Genomic DNA, 25717 nt, shown 5'->3' with positions numbered 1-25717 from the left:
TCTGCCTGCTAGACTGGAAGGTATTTGTTGGCACTTGCTACGGTTAACACAGATGAATATACCAGAATGGTACTTTGACTAGCCAAAATTTACTAAGCACTTACTATGTGCCAGGCACTGGGTACTAAGTACTTTAATAGGACATTTCATTTAAACCAAAAAAGAATTTTTTTGGAGGTAGTTATTATTATCTCCATAACTCAGGAGTTTAAATAACTTGGTAGCAAGAAGCAAAGTGGATTAGAATTAAGGCATCTCTAGCTCTAAAATCCATGTCTTCTTCACTGGAAAGACACATCAACAATCAATAAATGGTTAGGCACCAACAGTGCATACAGTTGAATAATGATACAAGATAAAAGGCCAATGATGCTGGGCAGCTACCAGCCTTCTTTGCAACTCTTATACATGTAGTGCTTAAATGCTTTATCTTAACTAGACTTTAGTGCAGCCACCAATCAGTAAAGACCCAATACTTCACTGAGGAGTCTCATAATTATACTTTAAGGTGAGAAACATACCTATGAGTAGAAATTAAGTTAATCATGAAGATCAACTCCTGTGTGAAATTAAGTTGGAATTTCAAGAATTTCCAGTGTCTGTATCTCATGGGAGATATTGTGGTAGAGAGGAAAGTGAACTGAAGCTAATGTTTTTTTAAAGCTTGCATTTGAATCCCATCTCTGCAATTTGATGGTCGGGAGACTATGAGTAAATTGCTTGACCTGATTAGATTCCCTTTTCTCATTTAAAATGAAGTTTTCTTTAAAATCTTTCATTTAAAAGATTAAATGAAAGCATGTCACAAGGCCTGGCAGCAAGAAAGTGCTCAGTCCATACCAATTTCTTTCACTTTCTTGTATAATTTAAAAACATGTCGTATTACAGCACTTCAGCTGTTCATTAGTCCATATTTTTGTCATGACCATAAACTCAAAATTACATAAATAAGAAGAAAATTTACCTGAAGCATTGTTGAAAAATGCCGTATTGCTTCATCATACAGACCACTGCCAATCAAGACATAAGCAATAGCTATGAAACAAAATACAAAAATATTAAAGGAAAGAATAAAGTAGTTCTAACTAGAATCAATAACTAAATGCTTTGGTAAATCTCCAAAGGTAGCTCCAAGCACTGGAAGCAGTTAAAGAAAACCTAGAAGTTAATAAGGTGTCATTGAATTCTTCTACTTTCACCACTCCACACTTGCTAATCAGCCTTCCAGTTCCATCTAGATTTAAATTGTTAAAGTCATCTATAAAATATCTGCCTACAAGAGATACTGATCTTTTTCTAAGGCCATCATTCATTTTCAAATCCCAAATAACCTTTGTGATGTCTCCTAGCTATCACAAAAGCTAGTAATAAGCCTAAATAATGTCCACATAACATGGCAATGTGATTTTTACTGTGAATGTTATGAGAAATACCCAAATAGCATCACAAATCTCAATTCCTGAGAGTGCCGAATTTACTGCCAATTACCTAATAAGAACAAAAACAGGGACTCAAATGTATTAACATAATGCTTAACTGTGGATAATACAAACCAGTATAACGCAATGACAGTCTTTTTCCTACTTCTTCCATTCAAAATATAGTCAAAACACTACTCAAAATATACACTAAAGATGAACCACTTTGTATCACATTGTTTAGGAAAGTGGTATTTTGAAATTAGAGCCAGGACAATCTCTGAAAACACAGCAATATTCTGACTAAATTCTCCCACCCATCCAAAAACCAATGCTAGATTACATTACCATCTATAAAATTTGCCCTGACTGCTTGACCCTTAGCCCCGCCAAAATCCCTGAAAAACATTTTATTCCTCACTCAACATCACTATTTTGATAACATTTATTTGCAAAAAAGCTTTTCTGTAAAGCTTTACTGCAATATCCTTTAGGACCTAACAGGTGTTCAAGAAGATAGGCAACGAAAACTTTTACTGTCATTAAGAGCTTATATTTTCTGACAGTTAAAAGCAGTAAAAATAGGCCGGGCGTGGTGGCTTACACCTGTAATCCCAGCACTTTGGGAGGCTGAGGCAGGCAGATCACAAGGTCAGGAGATCGAGACCATCCTGGCTAACACGGTGAAACCCCGTCTCTACTAAATATACAAAAAAAAAAAAAAAAAAATTAGCTGGGCGTGGTGGCGGGTGCCTGTAGTCCCAGCTACTCAGGAGGCTGAGGCAAGAGAATGGCATGAACCCAGGAGGCGGAGCTTGCAGTGAGCCGAGATGGCGCCACTGCACTCCAGCCTGGGCGACAGAGAGAGACTCCATCTCAAAAAAAAAAAAAAAAGGAGTAAAAAATTAAAGCAGAAACAGAAACGAAATGCAGGAAGAGTTTAAAATACATTCATAAATCAATAAAATAAAGTTCAAATTGAACACCATAATAATATAAGCACTTCTGGGGGCATTCTTCAAAATAAAAAGAGAGCCCTTTTGCCCTACTTTCTTTGGAAAGATAAATTAAGCCCAAATTCATGCTCAGAATGCTGACAATAGATACCGTTCAGTTAGCTAACCTCCAGGTAACGAGAGGATACCTTTAGTTTTGGTGGGGGTGGTGGAGGCAGTAATATTAGTAGTAAAAACAGCAGCAAGAATCACAGTGGCTACAGGCATTGCATTCTTAATATGTGCCAGGCACAGTAATATCCTTTACCAGTATTAACTCATTTGCTCCTCCACTGCAATGAGGTAGGTACAATTATTAACCCCATTTTGCAGACAAGGAAATAAAGTAGAAAGTGGTTAAACTAGCTGTCCAAGGACCATAAGCAGTGAGTGAGAGGAAGGCAGCAAGCTGCCTGGCTCCAGAGCCTAACCTCCCAGGCAGCCCGGTACGCTGAGAAAATTCAAGTCAGTTCCCAAACCACTGTGCACTGGAGGGATGGCCAAGGGGCTGAAATTCCTTAATGGTCAGATGAACACGGATAAAAACATAAACTTGTACTTTTTTGAATGCAGGAAGATGACGATTTGATCAGAAAGCCAAGATGTGAGCTCGGATTCTGGCTCTGCCACTCACCAGCCGTGTGATCATGGGGACCTCAGTCACTTCTCATAACTGTCTGGGTCTTGCTTAATAAGCCTGTAGAAAATTTTCTTAAAGTTTCCTTTCAAATCTAAATTTTTATTTCCTATTTATTATCCCATAATCAGTAAATATCTGTTGAATGAACAAATCAATCAATGAGCCATAAAAACAAATATGATTTTTAGAGATAAATTTTGTACTTTAGGAACATATTTAGATGGCTGTCCACATCTAAGTGATTGAATTCCACTTAAAATCAAATGCAGTTTTCAAATCCCTCCACCTAAAGCTCAACATTTTGTGAAAAAAAACGCAGAAGTATCCATTCATAAAAGAATAATCATAACGCAAATCTTGTGCAAATACAAATATTAGGATCTAAATTTTTTTGTAGGAGTCTAAAGACATAAAGGAAAAGCTGGTATAACTGGACTTCTCTCAGAAATCTCTACTCACCAGCAACCCCACATCTCCGAGCAATGTATATGTTCACAGATGTCATTTTTTCAAGAAAAAATACTGGATACAAAAGATCATAGGCCAGCTCAGGGCCTACACTACCCCAGGGTCTACTAGGATTATTCTTGGAGAACAAAACAGACCTGGCACATATCAGGCTCTGAAATCATTATTCAATAAATAAATACTACTCTAAGTAGAATCCAAGGACTTCAGAAAAGACCAGATCTGATGCCTTAAAGGGCAGTCCTCAAAGCCTCCTCAAAGAATATCACCATAAAGTAATTAGCATTTTCAAAATAGCACCCTGGGAGGCCAAGGCAGGAGGATTCCTAGAGCCCAAGAGTTTGATACCAGCCTGGGCAACATGGTGAGTACTGGTCTCTACAAAAAAATTTTAAAAAATTAGCCAGGCACGGTGGTGTGCACCTGTAATCCTACCTACTCAGGAGTCCTAGGGAAGATCATTCGAGCCTAGTTTAAGGCTGTAGTGAGCTATGATTGTGCCACTGCACTCCAGCCTGGGCCACAGAGCAAGACCCTGCACTAACAGGAAAGAAGCCAATATAAGGAGCACTTAGTCTTAATATCAAATGTGTATGACCATGGTAAGGATAAAATAATTATGCATAAATTAGATAGAGAAGAATTCCTGCAGGTGCTTTGGTGACTGGGCCCCATGCGAAAACATGTGCTTCAATAGTTTGCCCAGTTGCACTGCTCAGCCCTGTATTCAATTTTGTCTCCACTTCTTCAAATGTAAACTCACTAGACAGTGAGGGAAACACACCCAGTGCATATCTGACACTGACAAAACCAGCCTGTTTTAAAACATGCAATGAACACACCAAACTATGTGACTCGTGCAGATACGAATGAATTCAATTTTTCTACACCCACATTCTTAGGTCCAAAAATAACTCACTAGCCTCATGAGTAAAATAACTTTAAGTTAAAATAACTTAAACATAGCTATTTCACTATACAGAAAAGTAGGTAGTCTGCTTTCACTTCTTCATTGCTCACATCTGATGACAGCACACAAATAACCTTTTACTGAATCGAAACAGCTCATAAGAGCTCATTACCATAATTATTAATTTCCATAGAAATGGAGAGCTGGAAAAGATTATTCCATCCAAACCTTTTTTTTTTCTCTTGACATATAATAAATGGAATGTCACAAGGGCTGAATGCTCCATGCAAGATCAAACAGCTCAAATTGGCAAAGCCAGTCTCTCTACTCCTTACCATCCTGTCTTCCTGCTATGCATCTAACCAAAACTTTGAGGCAAATATTACAGGAATATTACCAGATTCAAGTCTTACCTAACTCTTCATTTGTGCTGTCATTATCAGTGGCAAACGGGAATCTCTTCTGTTCTGCAATAGACTTGGCCTGGCTCTGGGGGGAAAAAAAAAAAAAAAAAAAACCATATATTTTAGCTATCACAAATGAAAGAAAACTTGTATTAAAATCTGTATTTTAAAAAATTAAAATTAAGGCTACATTTGATTTAAGTGGAAGCAAGAAAATGCCACTATTGTGGGAATGTTTTACACTTTATGGCTTTCAGTAGAACCTTGATGATGAGAGGGAAACTCTTATCAGCTCCTTCTAGTTTTGCTATGCAGCTGGGAGCTTCCACACCTGGAACCTGGTAAAGCTTCAAGATGTGGCAGATTTAACAATGCATAAGGGTGTTACTGATGATATACAGCTGGGTGTGACCAGAACATGCGCCCTTCCTCTTTGTCAAATGTTTACAGACAAGTTCACAGACGCAAAAGATTTTTCTCCTTAATAAATTGCTTAGATAGACGGGGCATGGTGGCTCACGCCTTTAATTCCAGCACTTTGGGAGACCAAGGGAGGAAGATCACTTGAGCTCCGGAATTTCGAGATCAGCCTAGGCAACACAGTGAGACTTCATCTCTACTAAAGTTCAAAAAAATTAGCTGGACATGGTGATGTACACTGATAGCCCCAGCTACTTGGTCGGGGCTGAGGCAGGAGGATGGCTTGAGCCCGGGAGGTCGAGGCTGCAGGGAGCCCTGATTGTGCCACTGTACCCCCAGCCTGGGCAAAACAGTGAGACTCTGTCTCAAAAATAAATAAATAATTGCTTAGATGGCTTGATTGTGGCAACCATTTCACAACACATATGTATATAAAATCACATTGTACATTGTAAATATATAATTTTTATTTGTCAATTACACCTCAGTGAAGCTGGGAAAAAAAGCAAGTAAATTGCTTAGAGGCAAGAAAAAGAGTCTGTAAATATTGCTTTATTTCATATTTGAGGAGAGTCTACCATTTGCCAAGCCTTTCTGCAAAAAGATATAGGGACGAGGACAGAAATGAAATTCTACAAAAAGAAGAAATCATTTACTAAGCAACCTCAAGAGTACACTGAAGAATATATCTGATTTTAAGTTGTTTGTATTCACTAGAAAGTGGGCAGGAGAAGTACAGTACAAACAAATCAAATTCTTTTTTTTTTTTTTTGAGACAAAGTTTCTCTCTTTTTGCCCAGGCTTGAGTGCAATGGCACGATCTTGGCTCACCACAACCTCCGCCGCCTGGGTTCAAGCGATTCTCCTGCCTCAGCCTCCCAAGTAGCTGGGATTACAGGCACGCGCCACTACCCCTGCTAATTTTGTATTTTTTAGTAGAGACGGGGTTTCTCCATGTTGGTCAGGCTGGTCTTGAACTCCTGACCTCAGGTGATCCACCCGCCTTGGCCTCCCAAAGTGCTGGGATTACAGGCGTGAGCCACTGCGCCCAGCCAAACAACAAATCAAATTCTTGATGAAAAAGACCCTTTCCTATTTCTAATACTGCATCTATAGTATCTCCTCTGGACAGAGTTGAGAAGCTATGCTCAAGTAAGTTTGAACACACAGCTCAACATCACTAGTAGACTAATTTCAATCCAACTTTCTCATCCCTGCTTATACTTCAGTTCCTGAAAGCTGTATTGCCTGATACCCCTAAATAAAGGGAGTTTATGTTGACCCTTTGCTATTCCTTCATATGATGTGTACAATCACACTTTTATGTTTATTTGCATAATGATTTGGTTGATGACTATAAAAGTCATGGTGCAGAGACCAACGCTATCTGGCTTGCTGCTGTATTCCTAATACTCACCTAGTACAATGCCTGGTACATAATGCAGAGACCAACACTATCTGGCTTATTGCTGTATTCCTAATAATCACCTAGTGCAATGCCTGGCATGTAATAGGTGCCAAATAAATATCTGGAGAATGGATCAATAAATGAATAGTCTAAGTCCCATATTTCAACCTTGGGAAGAGGAAAGGCCAAGACTAACGAGCTTTCTCCCATAGGTCACTAGCTAGCACTAGCTTAAACTGGAAATGCAACTAGTAGAACATATTTTAACTACTCTCAGTAAGAAGACTTTCATAACTCTAAGAATCTAACTGCCTATACAAGATGGGATTATCCAACTTCTACTTAAACACTTTCAGAGATGACCAACTCACTGCTTTACAAGACAGCCCCTTCTGATTTTGGGCAAGTCTAATTCGAGAGTTTTCCATATATCAAGTTGATTACTATGCAGCGAGTTAGGTAAAAGCAGACGATCATTCTCTAGTTTGCAGTTTCAATCCATCTTCAGTAGTTCTCACATGAAAAGGCAAGGCTTTGTTTGAAGAAAAAAAAAAGAGTATCTTAAAAGGACATTTTAAACCGAAGATGCAAAGAGTATCTATGCAGATGTTGAAGGAAAAGGCCTGGAGAAAAAATACATTAAACTAGGACAAGGAAAGAACAATCAGCTTCATAGAGTTAAGTGTGAACAAAAAGAAGACCCATCCCTCTTGAGGCAGCCAGGCTGGAGGAGGAGATGCACTAACATGGATAGGCAGACGCAAACATTAGCTACTGTCAAGTATTCACCCCTGAAATGGAGAGGTCCACGGTATAGTTTAGTTGGTACTGATAGAAAACATAGATACAAAAGATACCCACATATGCAAAGGTTGGAAAAATAAGAGTCTACTATACCTCCAAATACACAAGGCTGCTAGAAATAAGGTTTAACTATAATGTCCCTTTATTTCTTGACACTTGCAAATTAAAAGTTCTATGTCCAGAATAATCAACCATCCAATTCATAAGTCATAATTCAATGTGGCAAAATACCAGATGACCTATCTTTATCCTATGCATGTAGACTCAACGAGGCCCAGCTTCTAGTTGACAGAGGCAACTTCCACTTTTTGGAACTAGTATCACTGGGCTTCAGGTTACAAAAACAGAACACAGAGAGAAGATGCATACCAGAATCTTCTCAGTGTTGAGGGAAAGCAAGGAGTCACAGGGTGATGATCCCTTGGGTTCGCAGTCTGAGTCATGGAAGTTCAAAAAGGATGACTCTGAAAGGCAAGCATTGTTTGTTATTCTCTACACCTTAATTTATGCTCTTAGGTGCTTAACTATGAATTAGAATTTTTAGACTCCACAGAACCAAAATAAGAACAGGTGTGAATAACACTAAAAGTGGCAACCAGCTGGGCACAGTGCCTCACACCTGTAATCCCAGCAACTCAGGAGGCTCGCTTGAGGCAAGGAGTTCAAGACCAGCCTGGGCAACAGCAAACCAACCAGGCTGGGTCTCAAACAGTGAGACCCTGCCTCTAGAAAACAAAAAATAGAAGTAGCAACCTGTATCCTACCTTTATAATTGGGTAATGTTTTACAGTTTGCAAGTATCTTGCACAACCATTAGTGATGGTCCTCACCACCATTCTCAAATGAGCAAAGCCAGTGAGCTTCCTGGATGGTTAAATGAGGTTTAAATAGGTTGTAACTTATCTAAAGGCAACAGGGTAGAAAGAGTACTAGTACAATGCTTGTCTCAGGACACATGTGGAACTAATATTGTTGTTGAGATCCTTCAGTTGAACAATCTATGGGGCAGCATTTACCATAGATTAAAAAAAATCACAAAAGGAGAATAAGCCAAACCAGTGAGACTTAAATGTTAAAAGATACACCCTAGGCCAGGCGTGGTGGCTCACACCTGTAATCCCAGCACTTTGGGAGGTCAAGGCGGGCGGATCACCTAAGGTCATGAGTTCGAGACCAGCCTGGCCAACATGGCAAAACCCTGTGTCTACTAAAATACAAAAATTAGCCAGGCGTGGTGGCAGGTGCCTGTAATCCCAGCTACTTGGGAGGCTGAGGCAGGAGAATCGCTTGAACCCGGGAGGCAGAGGTTGCAGTGAGCCGAGACTGCGCCATTGCACTCCAGCCTGGGCAACAAGAGCAAAACTCTGACTCAAAAAAAAAAAAATGATACACACTATGAGTCCAGTATGCAAAATATATAAATAGCTCTTACAACCCAACTAAGACAACACAATTTTAAAAACAGGCAAAGGACCTGTATAGGCATTGAGCACATGAAAAGTTGCTCAACATCATTACTAATTACTACTTAGGGAAATGTAAATCAAACCACAATAAGGTACCTCTTCACACACACACACTAGGATGGCTATAACCAAAAAGCAGAAAATAGCAAGCAGTAGCAAGAATGTAGAAAAATTGGAACCCTTGTGCATTGCTGGTGGGAATGTAAAATGGTACACCAGTTATGGAAAATAGTTCCTTAAAAAGCGAATCAGAATTTCCATATGATGCAGCAATTCTTCTCCTAGGTATATACCCCCAAAATTGAAAAGGGACTCAAACAAGTATTGTATATACATGTTCATAGTAGCCCTAATCACAGTAGCCAAAAGGGAGAAATGGTCCAAGTGTCCATCAACAGATGAATGAATAAACAAATTTTGGTGTATACAGAGTAGAATACTATTCGACCATAAAAAAATGAACTACTGATACACACTGCAACGTGGAAGAACTTCCAAAACATTATGCTAAATGGAAGAAGCCAGACACAAAGGGTCACTTATCATATGACTCCATCTATATGAAATGTCCAGAATAGGTGAATCCATAGAGACAAAATGCAGATTGGTGATTGCCGGGGATAGGGGAAGGAGGGACTAGGGAGAAACTGCTTAATGAGTAAGGGGTTTTATTTTGGAGTGTTGAAAACAACTTGGGGTGGTTGCACATGGTGAATGCCACTGAACTGTTTGCTCTAAAATGGTTAATTTTATATTAAAACATCTCACCTTGATAGATTATTGCAAAAAAAGATATGTTCTAATTCAGCAGTCATTAAAGAGCATTAAATTATGTTCAAGGAACCATCTGAGGGAGAGAATAAATTATAATATCAAAATCAGTCTGTGTCCTCAAAGAACATATAATTTAGCTAAATTCTCACGTGTTGTATATCTTAACAATAAGAAACAAGACATGATATGGCGAAGAAGCCCTGGGGTGGTGAACAATTACTGAAGCTGCAATGTTAAATTTCACAAGGCATAAGCAGGGTTTAAAAGAATGGATGGAGGCTGGGTGCAGTGACTCGCCTGCAATCCCAGGACTTTGGGAGGCTGAGGCAGGCCAATCCCTTGAGCCCAAGAGTTTGAGAGTTTGAGACCCACCTGGGCATCGTGGCAAAACACCATCTCTACAAAAGAAAAAATTAGCTGGGTGTGGTAGTACATGCCTGTAGTCCCAGCTACCCAGAGGCTAAGGTGGGAAGATCACCTGAGTCCAGGAGGTGGAAGCTGCAGTGAACCATGATCATACCACTGCACTCCAGTCTGGATGACAGAGTAAGACCCTGTCTCAAAATAAATAAATAAATAAATAAATAAATAAATGAAAAAAGAATGGATGGATTTAGACTGGGGTGGAGAAAGGGAAGGGGTATTCCAGATAGGATGATGAGTGGTACACGCAAAGGTACAAAGGCAAGGAAATGCAAAGGGCAGCGAGGAGACTCCTACTCCCTGGCTAGAGCAGGGAGTTTGTGTTGGAAAAGAAAAAGTATGAGTTTGGAAGGTGAGGAGTCAGACTGCAGAAAGTCTGATCTGAACCCCAATGAAAGGCTTTAGTCCCACAAAAATGAAGATAGTAATGGTTCCTGGCAGATGGTTGAAGAATAATGACTCAATGAAAGATATTTTGGAAACATACACATTTATAACCTGCTTCTCCTGCCTTTTCTAAGCTAAGATTTGAGAACTTACTATATGCCAGGCACTGTGCTAAGCAATGTGTATACCTGGCCTTATTCTAACAATCCCTCTCCTTTGTGGAATCCATTTCAGTTTCAATAAATATACACCTACATAATTTTAAAAGGCTGCACTTAACCATACTTTTATCACTGGATACTTAGGATGTCCCTACTTTTTTCTTAATACGAACAGTATTTCAGTAAGTATTCTTGACCTATATTTTTGAAAATGTACCCACTTACAATAGATTCCAACAAATAAAATTGCCAAGTCAAAGGGTGTGCACAAGTTTAATATTTTTCATATATATTGCCCCAATTTCCTTCCTAGCATATAATAACAATTTCATTCCTACTAGAAGTTTGAGAAGGTCCATTTCCCTCCAGAGTACTGACATTCTTTTTAATCTTTCCCAATCTGAACATACCACTAATAAAGTTAAACTTTTGGTTTATTGGCCATTTGTATCTCCACTTTTGTAAATCACTTATATCCTTTGCTCATTTTTAAGTCATCTAAACCTATCCTTGCAAAAGATATTGAAAAAAATTCCTAATTATCTATTTTCCAAATGGTTAGCCAGTTGTCCCAGCACCACTTGTTAAATTATCAATTTGAATGCCACCTTTATAATACATTATAGACATTAGGATCTGTTTCTATACTTGCTTTTAAAGGAAATCTTTTTATTTAAATCCAGCTATAGTAACCAAAACAGCATGGTACTGGCATAAAAACAGACACACAGACTAATGGAACAAAATAGAGAACCCAGAAACAAATCTACACGCCTACAGTGAACTCATTTTTGACAAAGGTGCCAAGAATACACACTGGGGAAGGCAGTCTTTTCAATAAATGGTGCTGGGAAAACTGAATATCCATATGCAAAAGAATGAAACTAGACTCCTATCCCTCACCATATACAAAATGAAATCTAAATGGATTAAAGACTTAAATCCAAGAACTCAAACTATGAAACTACTACAAGAAAACATTGGGGAAGCTCTCCATGATATTCATCTGGGCAAAGATCTCTTGAGTAACACCCACAAACACAGGCAACCAAAGCAAACAAGGACAAATGGGATCATGTCAAGTTGAAAAGCTTCCCCACAGCAAAAGATACAAGCAACAAAGTGAAGAGACAACCCACAGAATCAGATAAAATATTTGCAAACTACCCCTCTGACAAGCGATTAGTAACCAGAATATATAAGGAGCACAAACAACTGTATTGGAAAAAATCTAATAATCCAACCAAAAAATGGGGAAAGATTTGAATAGACATTTCTTAAGACATACAAAAGGCCAACAGGCATATGAAAAGGTGGTCAACATCATTGATCATCAAAAAGTGCAAATCAAAACTACAATGAGATATCATCTCACCCCAGTTAAAATGGTGTATATGCAAAAGACAGATAATAACAAATGCTGGTGAGGATATGGAGAAAGGGGAACACTTGTACACTGCAGTGGGAATGTAAATTAGCAGAACCACGATAGAGAACAGTTCAGAGGTTCCTCAAAAAACTAAAAATTGAACTACCATATGATCCAGCAATCCCACTGCTGGGTACATACCCAAAAGACAGGAAATCAGTATATGGAAGAGATATCTGCAATCCAATATTTGCTGCAGCAGTGTTTACAATAGCTCACTCTGACACCCAGACTAGAGTGCAGTGGCACGATCTCGGCTAACTGCAGCATTGACCTCAGCATCCCTAGTAGCTGGGAACACAGGCATGCACCACCACACCTGGCTAATTTTTCATTTTTATTTTTTGTGGAGACAGGGTCCCACTGTGTTGCCCAGAATGGTCTCGAACACCTGGGCTCAAGCAATCCTCTCGCCTCAACCTCCCTAAGTACTGGGATTACAGGCATGAATCACTGCACCTGACTTAAATTTTCTCCTAATTACTTAAACTTGGTAGGATTATATATCACTTTTCATTTAATATTTTTAAAATAAATTTTTAGTTTTCTATAAGAAACTTTTGTTTCCACACTTCCTAATCCCTTATAATGATCTGTTTGTTTTGATTTCAGTATCACATTGTTTCAATTATTGTAGCTTCACAATAAATAAATGTTTTTTGGTTTTTATTATTTTAAATTGATACAGAATAATTGTACATAGGGGTAGAGGGTGATATTTTGATTCACAATACATACATTTTAATATAAAGCAAAGCCATTATCAATTTTATTCCAAAATTTTCTTGGCTATTTGTATAAACATTCTTTCTTCAGATAAACTTCAGTCAGTTTTTTAAGTTCCAAAACAAAAAAAATCTCTCTATGATTTGTGTTAGGATGGCATTAAAATTGTAGATTAATAGGAGAAGAAATACTTCTTTATAAAATTTGATCTCTTTATTTAAATATTTTATTAAACTATGTGAAACTTCATAAATTTTATATAGGATTTACATGTGATTTTTTAAATTGGGTTGATAACCATTGATTCAATACATATTTGTTGAGCATCTACTATGTTCCCATCACTGCGTTAGCCTCTACTGAGCAAAACCAGAAATGACCCTTCTTCTACAAAGACATTATAGTTCCCTGTGGGAAAACTGATAGCAATCAAAGTACACAAAGAAACATAAACCAACAACAGTGTGAGAGCTACACATGACAGCACAGTCAGAAGATATGGCCTGGTCAGTTTCCCGAGGACGTGAATAACATCAGCTAACACATAGTTACCGTGTACAGGCAACCTTAGAATCCCCATTTCAAAGATGAGGAAAATGAGCCCGAGGAACCTGCAGTAATCATCCTGACGCTACCCTCTAGCAAAGCAGTGGAGGGAGGATCTGAACCTAGGCAGTCTGGTTCTGGAGTCTGTGCTCTTAGCCATGAATAAGTGAATGGGGACCTGAGGGAAATTATGGATTTCACCATGGGAGGCTATGGCACCGGGAGAGCAGTCAGGCAGAAATACCAGCACATGGTAAATCCTTTGTCTAACTGCCTAGTGCTGAATATTTTATCTGCCCACATTACTGAACTCTTTACAGCCCTATTAATGTCTCCATTTAGTCAGCTGGTAACTGTATTATCTGCACGTAATTTTATCAAGGTCTTTTAAAATATTTATATTCATTTAGCATCTTATTATACTAGATGAAACTTCCAAAAAGTGCTCAATAACGCCACTGATTAACAGGCACCCCTGCTTATTCCTGACATTAATACTTCATTTAATAACTGAGATTTCATCAACTTTTGATGATAAAACTTTTTCACCTAACATTTATCAACATCCAGTGGAAAGCTGCTCTGTGTCAGCTATGAGTTGAGACTGATGTACTTCACCATATAAAAGAAGTATTTTCCTATTCTATTTTTTTTTACCAGAAACTTTAAATCAGGAGAGCTTGCTGACCTTTATCAAGCACTTTTGAAATTTATTTAAGATGTTTCTATGATTTTTCTCCTTTGGCCTATTAACAAATTAATTTAATTTTTTCAAGTTGAACCATCTGCGTACTTCTAAAACAAACTCTGATTGAGGTAGATCATTCTTTTAATTGCTTGCTAATATTTTACTTAAAATTTTTATAACTATGTATGTATCTTCTAAGGTTGCAATAGAAAAATAGTTGCTAGAGTTATAACTATAGTTGTGTGGAACAGGAGGTTAAATTTGTTCTTCGATCTTAAAATATTTAACTCACTATGGCTTTAATTACTTTACTATCATAAATGATTATATTAAAGGATAACTACTTAATATAATAAATAATTACAGCCCAACCAGCTGTACATAAATAGTATAAATTTCCTTGGATAGGAAAAGCATTAGTTTTCTTCCTTGCTTACGTCGTACAAGTAAAGTTAGTGCTGATTACTATAGAAACTGTGTGAAAACGCATCACAGAATTCTATCTTGTTCTTCTACATCATCTCTGGACATTTCTTCACTGCTTCAGAGTTTAATGTCTTAGCAGAGATTTCTGCACAGTTGCCTCTTAAGTTCTCATGGCCTCTGGAGCTCTGCGCATGCCTCTCATTCACAACTGACACTGGCACCTGCTCCCTCTTTCTGTAGTCGCCTCATCAGGCTTATCTATTTTATTCTTCTTTTTTTTATCACTTAAGAATTTGTTTTCCTATGGTGGTGGGGGGGGGGGCTTTTTGTTTTATTGTGGTTAAAAAAAAAAACACATCACATAAAAGCAATCGCCTTAGCCATTTTTAGTTTGTATGGTTCAGTAGTATTAGGTATATGCACACTGATGTGAAACAGACCTCCAGAACTTCTTAATCATTCTTTTTTTAAAAAAACAACCCGGGTCTATTTCTCAATTCCACTGCTGCTTTGTTTCTAATTCATTTATACCAGCTTTGCTGTATTAGGCCTTCTAATTTCCCTTATTACCTCTTCTCGCAGCTCAAGTTCAGTATCTAGTTCATTTATTCCCTTTCTTCTTAGCATTAAACTAAGAAGGCAGGATGGGTTTAAGCAGGAGGCGACATCACTAACAGGTGTCTAAGGAGAGAAGGGGCAAGTAGAGCAGGGGGCAGGTGGGAGGCCATGGCCAGTTAAAATGAGCAAAGTCTGAATGGAGGCAGCAGCCATCGGGTTGAAACAGAGGGTGACGGTCTAAAGGATACAGCAAGTAAGAAGGAGAGGGCCTTGAGGAAGAATTAGGCACAGAAAGAGGGAAAAGACACAGGTTTCCAGTTTGTGCAATGAGGGAAGAAGTGGTGCCATCAACGGAAACAAGGAGTTTAAGAGGAAGAGAGGTTTTAGAGGGAAGTCAAGAGCTAACTTTGGGTTTGAGTCAAGTGATTACGCTGGAAGCTCTCTAGCATGTAGTTAAGAAAGTCCAGAGAAAGGTAAATACTACAGATATGGATGTGATGATTTGATAATCATTAACTTATGGTGGATGATAAGCTGAGACTGTAAGTACAATCTCTAAGAAAGCTTAGGGGGCTGGGTGCGGTGGCTCACGCCTGTAATCCCAGCACTTTGGGAGGCTGAGGTGGGCGGATCACGAGGTCAGGAGATCGAGACCACGGTGAAACCCCGTCTCTACTAAAAATACAAAAACCTAGCCGGGTGCAGTGGAAGGCGCCTGTAGTCCCAGCTATCCGAGAGGCTGAGGCAGGAGAATGGCGTGAACCCGGGAGGCGAAGCTTGCAGTGAGCCGAGATTGCGCCACTGCACTCCAGCCTGGGTGACAAAGCGACACTCCATCTCAAAAAAAGAAAAGAAAAGAAAAGAAAAGAAAAGAAAAAGAAAGCTTAAGAAGCTTACGTTTAATAAGAGAAGAGTTGACCTGGTGAAGATGAGTATTTAAGAGATAGTGGGAGAATCAACTTAGCAATTTATCTTTTGTTAAAAGAACTATCCATTTCTTTGAAAGGTTCTACATCTGGGCCATAAAGCTGGACACAGTTATTATAATGATTTTCATATTTATTATACTTGCTTATTCCTCAAGCCAAATACTTGTTTCTGCTCATTTTTCTTGATTAGGCTTGCTAGATAACTGTCTAATCTTAAGCAGTATTTTCAAAGAACTAGGTCTTATATTTAATTCTAGTATTTCTCTGACTTCAAACTTAATTAATTAGTTTGAAGGCAATGTAACAGTGGCTCAGGGCAGGGCTATGGAGTCAGACTAACCCAGATTAGATGCTTCCCTGACTGTTTAACTTAGAGCAAGTCCTTTAGTACGTCTTAGCCTCAGCTCCTTCATCTGTAAAATAGAAATAACCACCCCCAGATACCTTCACAGGGCTACTGTAAAGAATAAAGGGTATAAAGCCCTGTGCACAGAAAAGGATTGTTAAATGTTAGTATAGGCTTATAGGCTAAAATCGCAGTGTTTTTTTGTGAAATTTTTCTATCTACTTTCTTTAAGCTTATCTTGGCCTTCACAGTACTTCCCAGCTTCCAAATACCTTCATAAACCTCATTTCTTTTGATTCTCCATCCTCCAAGGTAGATACAAGGCACACTGTGCCCACTGTACACATAGGGAAATAAACTCAATGTTAATGAACATGTTTAAGGTCACAAAACAAAGACATAGCACAGCCGGGTCTTGCCACAGCAATGAAGAACATGGTACATTTGTCACAACTCCTTCTGCCAATGCTGGGTCCTAGTAATGAATGAACAGTTTAGGTATAGCAGTGTCTTGAAACTTCTTTCCTCTCCTCCTAAACCTCACACACAACTGACCTTAAGAAGAGCAGTTTCAGCACATTGACGAGGACAAAAGCTAACCATAGAAGGTCCAAGAGAGAGTGGAGTGGTGGAGGCAGTCCATATGAACATCTCCTTTGAGGAATTCTGCTGTAAAAGGAGGCAGAGGGATGGGGCAGTGGCTGGAGGGGTGTGTGGTCATCTTAGTTGCTTGTATTTTCAGGATGGTAGTTTTATTAAGACCATCTGTATGCTGACGGAAGACAAGAGGAAATGAGAGCCAGTGAACAGAGAGCTGAACTAGGCAGAGGCACCGGCCACTCATCCACCACAACAGGACAGAAGGCAAAATCTACCAGTCCATCTGCGGGCAGGCCAGTAGCTGGGGTGGTGGGGAGCAAGGAAGTTGTTTTCTCACTGCTTCTTAGTCAAATAAGATGACAGTCGTCACCTCCAAGGAAGGAGAGAAGGTGGCATTGGCAGTAGCATGTATTTCTCACACATCCATGTGTGTGAGAAAATTGACTGAAAGCTTATAAGTGGCAAACCCATGGCCAATTTATAAGGAAATCAACAGCTGCTGGGTAGCACTTATCACTCGACCACCTAGTTATAACAGACAGCACACTGAGCTACTTGAAAATAAGGATGACTGGGCTTTTCCCTTGGATGAGCTACAACTTAAAAGTAGAGTGCCAGATATTTATTGACAATCCTAACCCCAGGTATAGGGTAAACCTGCGAAGAGAAGACAGAATTCTTGTGGCTGAAAGAACTACCTGAAGGCCAGGTGGCTATGTGGTATCAACTTGTAGTGCCTTTTGCTTTTATCAATTTCTGCACTTATAAGACAACCACAGGTGGCCAGGCGCGGTGGCTCACGCCTATAATGCCAGCACTTTGGGAGGCCAAGGCAGGCGGATCACGAGGTCAGGAGATCGAGACCATCCTGGCTAACATGGTGGAACCCTGTCTCTATTAAAAATACAAAAAAATTAGCCGGGCGTGGTGGCGGGCGCCTGTAGTCCCAGCTACTCGGGAGGCTGAGGCAGGAGAATGGCATGGACCCAGGAGGCAGAGCTTGCAGTGAGCCGAGATTGCACCACTGCACTCCAGCCTGGGCAACAGAGCAAGACTCCATCTCAAAAAAAAAAAAAAAAAAGACAACCACAGTTGACATCATATACTGCATTGCTCAATGGCCCCGAAATATGGTCCCAAGTGGTAAATTCCTTTTAGAGTGTAATAACAGGAAAAATGCTCTGAAGAATTTATATGCTTCATTTAATGAAATGAAATATTCATCGGTACCTGAGATGTGTTATCGTAAAGCAAATTGAAAATAGAGACTGCCTGCTGATTATTAAATTATAAAGTAAACATATAATTAATCCATAGGAACTAAGGATCCACAAAAGCCATCTTAAAGAGACAGAAGTTTTTTGTTTTTTGTTTTTTAACAAAGCTTGAGTGTAATCGGATCAAAGGTATCTTAACCCACATACAAATATAAACACATGTAAAGAATCAAAAGAAAAGGAATGCACTGCACAGGATGGAAAAACAGGCACAGTAGCAAATTACATGGAACAGAACAGAAGAAGGATGCCTTAACCAACAAAACAGGCCTTCCCCACAAAGGCCAGTTACTTAGCATAAGGTTATAAACTAGATTGAAGATGCTCAAAGTGACACATACCTTTAAGAGCTAAAAGCTTTCTCATAAGCCCACACATACTGGCAGACAACATCAACTCCACAGGGAATGCTGAAACAGAGCTAGGCACTGACATGAAAAGATTAGTGACAAGGGAACACAGAGTCACTGAGAACATTGCAAACACCAGCAGGGAAGAGTTGCAAGAGAAGACAACTAGTCTTCTTGTGTAGAGGTGGTCCTGAGATGCACCAACTGATTCCTAAGTGAGAGTCTATGGAAAGAATGCCAGCACATGTGCAGTGTAAGTCCACTGCATGGTGCTGGACTCTAAATCAGACAAAACATTTCCCAAATGAAACTAGGGTTAGCATGGAATGAGACTATCCGCAATCTTAAAAACAGACAGCTATTGATTTCGGTTCTTTCTGATTACATCAGTTGTTCAGCTTATGAAAATGTATTGAGCTATCTACACTTAGGACATATGCACTTTCCTGTATATATGTTGTATTTTGATAAAAAAGTAAAACCAAAACATAAGAAAAGGAATATGCTGGAAAGCATTCACCCAAAGTATTAAAATTCTGCCGCTTTGATAAATCGTGTATTTATTCTATCTGCAAGATAAGATGAGCCCAAACAAAATGACCTCTTTAAAACAACTCATTGTGAAAGGGAGAAGGTTTAAAAGTCAGTCAAGTATATATTGAGTGCAGTGAAGCTAAACTGTCTGTACATTGAGTGGTGCACATCGAAGAGCCTTGACTTTCCTACAGTCATGCTCCAGGTAGGTTCTAAAACCCAAGTCACACCACTTTTGCCTCCACCCAGAGATTAAAAAATAATAATTAACCCTTATCACCTGAAGTTGAACAGGTTTAGCAGTGTGTAGATCTTTTAAAAGGTAGATGTAATTCTTAATGACAACAGATATATGTGAAAAAGCGAATCATAGGCTGCCATCGTCATAGGGCTTATGCTATAAAATGCTACTTCTAAACCAGAGGATTTGCTGAAAGATGCTGTTCAGTGAGCAAAAGGGAAACACCCTCTGGCAATGCCACAGGGGCCAGGATGTGGCAAGATCACAATCTCTTCATCACTCTGTGCCTCAGTCTCTGAGCACAGCGACTTTGCACTGGCAAATTTACTCAGGAATGCCTTGAAAAACAAGATATGAAGAGGTCTGCCATGAAACTATGTATGATGACAAACACAGAAAATCAGGGCCAGGAGATGAAAGGATTGACCAGATACACTCACAGTAATGGTTACCACAATTGCTATGACTGAGCACAAAATGTGGTTCTTAACTTCCTCATAGAGCAAAAAAAGAAATAGCTCTCATATTATAAGTTTCCTTCTATTGATTATCTACCACCTCTAGGCATAGCAGTGATCTATGTGCTGTGAGCAAAAAGACTGACTTCATGTATTTAAATGGCCAATTCCTTAATTAAGAAAGCTACCATATACATGGACAATCTCAGTGTTACCAATTTTGTCAAAAACACAGAGCTAGGTTCATAGCTACTTCCTTATTTTTCTGGCAGTTCACAATTCCCAAATTGGACAAACAGATTCTAAATGCCTTTTCCCATAAAGAACTGTGGGAAAATAGAATAAATGCAATTCTGGGTTCATTGATTTCAACAAACTAATGAAAATTAAGACATCAAGTACAGGGCTGCATCACTCAAGAGCAGTGAAAAAAGGCTGAAGGCATTGGAAAAAAAGATTCACACAAACTCACTGTTCTTGTTACTACTACATTTTCAAGGCAAGAGGAGAAAACAAAAGTATTTTTAAAACAACTTCTAGAAATGCATATGCTTGAACCATAAAATACACCTTATACTGTCTGTAAAGAGTATAAAGATATAATTTAATACATTATTTGAAAGAGATGCAGTTTAGCTTTGGTAAGAAGAGCAGAGGGGCCGGGCGTGGTGGCTCACGCCTGTAATTCCAGCACTTTGGGACGCTGAGGTGGGCAGATCACGAGGTCAGGAGTTCGAGACCAGCCTGGCCAACATGGTGAAACCCCGTCTCTACTAAAAATACAAAAAATTAGTCAGGCTTGGTGGCAGGCGACTGTAATTCCAGCTACTTGGGAGGCTGAGGCAGGAGAATCGCTTGAACCTGGGAGGCGGAGGTTGCAGTGAGCCGAGATCACGCCATTGCACTCCAGCCTGGGTGACAGGGCGATACTCCATCTCAAAAAAAAAAAAAAAAAAAAGAAGAGCAGAGAACCTGAATTTTTAAATCAATGAACAAGTTACAAATTTCACAAGACCTTAATGTAGCAGATCTACAGAGTGTTAAATTAAGATATTTCTAAGATCTCTCCAAATCTCACTCTATCTAAGTCTCAGCTCAAATGTCTCCTTACCAGAAGCCATCCCGGGCCACCTCTTAAAGTAGCACCTACACACTGCTCTTTATCCTCTCACACTGCTTTATTTTCAAGGCATGTATTACTGGGCCCTACTATAGAGAGTCATGCGCCACATAATGATTCGGCCAATGATGGACCACGTATGTGTGAGAATGGTCCCATCAGACGGTAATAACATATTTTCACTGTACATTTTCTGTATTTAGATACACAAACACTTGTCACTATGTTACAACTGCCTACAGTATTGTGTACAGTAACATGCTACAGGTCTGTAGCCTAGAAGCAATAGGCTATACCATACAACCAAGGTGTGTAATGGGCTATTCCATCTAGGTCTAAGTACACTCTTTGATGTTTGCACCATGATGAAATCGCCTAACGACACATTTCTCAAAACATATCCTGTTGTTAAATGGTATGTAACTGTACTTATTTCTTCCCTCACCAAGACACAGGATCCACACTAGGAACTCAGTCAGCTGTGCTGCATCACCAGGGTCCAAAATACTAAGTAGCATCTAGCAGGTATACAAATAGTTTTTCAATGAAAGAACAGACCCATTCTAGTCCTGCAGTTCAAAACACTAGGTTCAGTGAAGTATCCTTGTATTTGTAGTCAAAGACAAAATTCTAATAGTGATTTAAGAATATAACTTTCAACAAAACTTGAAGGTATAGGACTTCATCATTAATATTAGTAAGAAATTATACTAATATGCAACAATTACTGAAGATAACACACAAATGGTCAGGTCAGGTTCAAATCCTGGCTCTACTCTTTACTGTGTAACCTTAACTTCTCTGCCTCAGTTTGTAAAATGGGGATTAAAAACAGCATTGGCCAGGCACGGTGGCTCACGTCTGTAATCCCAACACTTTGGGAGGCTGAGGTGGAAGTACTGCTTGAGTCCAGGAGTTTGACCAGCCTGGGCAACATAGCCAGACCTTGTCTCTACAGAAAAAAAAAAAAAATAGCTGGGCATGGTGGCACACGTCTGTGGTCCTAGCTACTTGGGAAGCTGAGGCAGGACGATGGCTTCAAACCAGGAATTTAAGGCTGCAGTGAGCTATGACAGCACCAATGAACTACCTCCTGGGCAACAGAGCAAGACCCTGTCTCTCAAAAAATAGAAAAAACAACAGCACCTATTTCAGTATCAAAAGGATTAAAAAAGATTGCAGAGTGTTTATGATAATATAACTAAAAAAGTGAGGAAAGAATTGGAAAAATACTTCTGTTCATCATTTCCTCCGACAGTTACAAATTAAAGATAGGGCTTTGGCAACAGGAAATTTACTTTTATTTTTAAAATATGTACAATACAGTGTTCATTTTTTTAAAATAATATTTTTTCTCTACAAGTAAACAAAGAGAGAAGACAAGTTTGTGGTTATATGCTTTTCAAGTAAAAAGGTAAAAATAAATAAAATATCAAAAAGGTAAAATGTAAAAATGCGGAGTAGAAAATATTAAGTGGGGATCAGGAAACATGCAAAGCTCAGGCTGAGACATATGGCACCAGAGGGGCATCCATGCCTGTCACTTCTGCAGTAGATCTGGGTGGGGCTCAGCCCACTGAGCATTAGGCTGTTCCCTGGGACATGGATTCCATGAGACGGTGGTGTGCATAGCTGGGCCAGCCATTGCTAGTGTGTTGTCTTTGGATTGGTGGGCTCCCACAGCCACTGTCCTTGTATGTACAATCACTGGCGGTTCTGTCTCAAGGGAATACATATACTGCTTGTAAGAAGGTATGCAGATTTAAATTTAGACCCAAGCAGGCATCAGCTCAGCCATTTGAACCTGAAAGCTGTGGGAAAGATTCTGAAAAGTGGTTGTGCTGCTGTGTTTGTCCTCAGTATATGTGCTGGATTGATATGAACAGGTTTGTGGCTGGACAGGCAAGCAAGAGATGATGGCATGATCAATGCTTAGTAAAGCCAAGTCTGTATGATTCTGAAGAACTGACTAGTTCTGGATCCTGACATTTGTCTAGACCCTAATGTTGCTCAAATGGGTCTCCGGATACAGAGCATCAGCTGCCCCTCAGGCTATGGCACGGTTAGTTGTAAATCCCGAATTCATCCCCACATCCTAGGACAGAGAAGAAATGAAGCAGGTTTCATAGGGTCCAGCTTCTACATAGTTGTCCAGGGCGAAGAGGGAGAAATGAGAAGTATTTCAGTAGCCCCTACAACAACAGAGTTGGCTTTTGTTGCATACTGCAGCCAGGAAAGCTGAGGGAAACAGCTGGAGCTCCAAGTAGTTGATTCTGGAAATGACTTCTTGGGTGACCACAGCGGCAGCTGCCCCACTTTAGCACCTGTTGGTAGCTACTCACACAGCCAGGAGAGGTGATCTGAAAGACTCAGGTCATTCATTTGCAACAGTAAATTTTAAATTCCAAGCTAGAAAAAATAAGTACTACATGGGAGAGAGAAAAACAAGGTAGAAACATCTAAATAAATTATGTTTACAGCTTCATGATACAGTGTTCATCCTCCAGGGAAATATCGTAATACAAGTCAGAGCTGGCTTGAACAGGGTTCTTAAACACTGGTGGTTAGCCTGATGCCAAAGAATCAAATAAGCCACCAACATCAATGATACCAATATATATCATAATATTAATCGATACATACCTTCTACTGTCTAAACGCTGGGGCTCCTTTAGCCAGTGAGCACCACATGAGCAAAGGAGAAAGGGAAATTTACCCAACATGCACCATATGCAACTAAATACTTCAGATGTGGTTTGCCTACCTACAACCACTTAATGGTTAAGACAAAGGTTTTGTCTGGAGCCCGACTACATGGGTTCCTCCTTTGGCAGCTGTGGGATCTCAAGAAGATGACAATTTCACTATGTTTCAGCTTGTTCATCTCAGAAAATGAGCCACCATCTAATGAGGTGGTTATTGTTTTTCTGATAGGCTAATATACCAGGCTCATAGACTAATATACCAGGCTCATAGACCTAAAGCACTTATAACAGCACCTGGCATACAGCAAGCACTCAATATATGTCGGCTACTTCTCATTTCCCTCACAGCACCCTCGTGAGGAAAATACAACCCCACAATTAGGTGAACAGTGTTTTCCACTTACAGAGGAGGCATTTTACAAAGACAGGTAATTCACTTGCTCAGAGATACAGAAAGTGACAGAGGTAAGTAAACGCCATTCTTTCTCCACCGTGCAAGGCTGGCCGTGTTACTTACGCCGTTACCAGCTAAGGCCTACCGCAAAATAAAAAAGTCACAAACCTCTCAGTGAGTGACACTTCCTCAAGGAAGTCAGACTGTGCTAAAAGGAAATCAGATTGTGCTAATCTTGACGTCTCATCTCAACTAAAAAAAAAAGGTATTGTTTTCCCAGGTACACAACGCCGAAGAAAACCACTGCCAAGTCTTAAAAGCAACCATCTCCTAGTGGGTTTGGTAGACTCAGGCCCTTCCCAAAGCAAGCCATAAGGGAACTCACATAGAGAAGGGGGAAAGAGAAAGGGAAGAGATTGATGGGTAAAAAGACCCACGACAGAACTTCAACACAAAAAAATGTACACATGTATTTTGTCCCAGAGGCATCTGCTATGATTTATTAAACTGAAGCCAATAGCGCCCATTCTTAATGAATGAGCTGGCGTAGCTCCAATATACACACGGCACTGACACACAGGCTCAAGGCCTGCAGGGGCCTTTTTTCCCTCTGGGAGACACCTGACAGATCGCAGGTTAATCTTAAACAACTGGAAGCAAGATGTCAACGAGCAGATAAGATGGGCTTGCTCTTTTTTTCCATTCCAGGGATCGAATTTTTAGGAACTGTTGTATACGAGACATTAACCCGGGAGGTCAGGAAGCCTGATTTCCAGGCCTAAGATGTGCCAGGCGTCTCCCTCCGGGGGCGGGCTCCGCAAGCCGCCGGGCTGGTTGCTCGTCCGCCCGCCCCTCCCTCGCCCCTTCGGCATCCTCGGGAGGCCGGCGGCGGGAACAGGGCTGCCCCGGGCCACCTGCCATCTCCTCCGCCACCCTTCCAACAGTTGCTTCAAACTCAGAAGAGGCCGCCCTGGCCCCAGGAGCATGCTGTCAGCTCATTTCTCGACTCGCCGCCCTGCCCAAAGGCGGCTGCAGGAGGGCGCGCGGCGGCGTGGGTGGCAGCGGCGGGAAGCTGCCCGACAGGACCCCTGGCTGAGCCGGCTCCCGCGGATCGCGCGCTGCAGCCGGAGGCATGAGGCCCGGGCGACCCGTACCCCGGCCCGGGACCCCAGCCCCGCTGCCCCGCCGCCCCGGCCGACTCGGACGCCCGCCGCCGCCCACTCACCGCCGCATTCGGCAGAGTACTGGTCCCCCCAGTCCCCGGACTGCGGGCTGCAGCCGCCGCCTCCCGCCGGGGCCTCCTGCTGCTGCCGGTGCTGCAGCTCCTGCTTGAGCAGGGAGAGCGGCGAGTAGTGCTCGGTGGCCAGGGCGCCTGGCCGCAGCCCGGCGGACAGGACCCCCAGCAGCAGCAGCACCAGGACACGCCGGGCGGCGCCCGCGGCGGCCACAGCGCCGCCCCAGAAGCAGCAGCAGCAGCAGCAGCAGCCGGCAGGTGCCATCTTCCCTCAAGGCGCATGTGCGACAGCCCTTGCCCGGCTCTCAGGCCTCCCCGCCTCTAACCTACGGCGGGCAGGTGGACCGTGGCAAGGGGGTGGGACAAGGGGAGAAGCATTGTGTGCTGGGAATGGTAGTCCCAGCTCGGCCAGCCCGGGGCGGCCTTGCCGGTGCCGGGACTACGAATCCCAAAAGCCCCGCGCGGCGCAAGTCTTCCG

General features: G+C 40.8%; 1 protein-coding gene across 10 annotated transcripts in view; it reads right to left on the bottom strand.

The window, feature by feature from the left end:
* Window positions 1-25697, bottom strand: part of TTC13 (tetratricopeptide repeat domain 13) — a 72865-nt gene extending 47168 nt beyond the window's left edge. For 7 of the 10 annotated variants that reach the window (XM_063596600.1, XM_063596603.1, XM_034948849.3 and 4 more), the window contains exons 1-4: window positions 25231-25598; window positions 7837-7931; window positions 4845-4920; window positions 965-1035 (exon numbers count right to left, since the gene is read on the bottom strand). In XM_063596600.1, the coding sequence (XP_063452670.1) occupies window positions 965-1035; window positions 4845-4920; window positions 7837-7931; window positions 25231-25504 (516 nt within the window). In that variant the 5' untranslated portion in view covers window positions 25505-25598. Of the gene's footprint in view, window positions 1-964; window positions 1036-4844; window positions 4921-7836; window positions 7932-25230 lie in introns of all 10 variants that reach the window. The other 3 variants (XM_034948820.3, XM_034948825.3, XM_034948834.3) reach the window with 2 other exon arrangements.
* Between the last annotated feature and the right edge of the window lie 20 nt (window positions 25698-25717).

This window comes from Pan paniscus, chromosome 1, assembly GCF_029289425.2.
Source record: "Pan paniscus chromosome 1, NHGRI_mPanPan1-v2.0_pri, whole genome shotgun sequence".
Classification (NCBI taxonomy): domain Eukaryota; kingdom Metazoa; phylum Chordata; class Mammalia; order Primates; family Hominidae; genus Pan; species Pan paniscus.
This window is presented reverse-complemented; position numbering and strand designations above follow the sequence as displayed.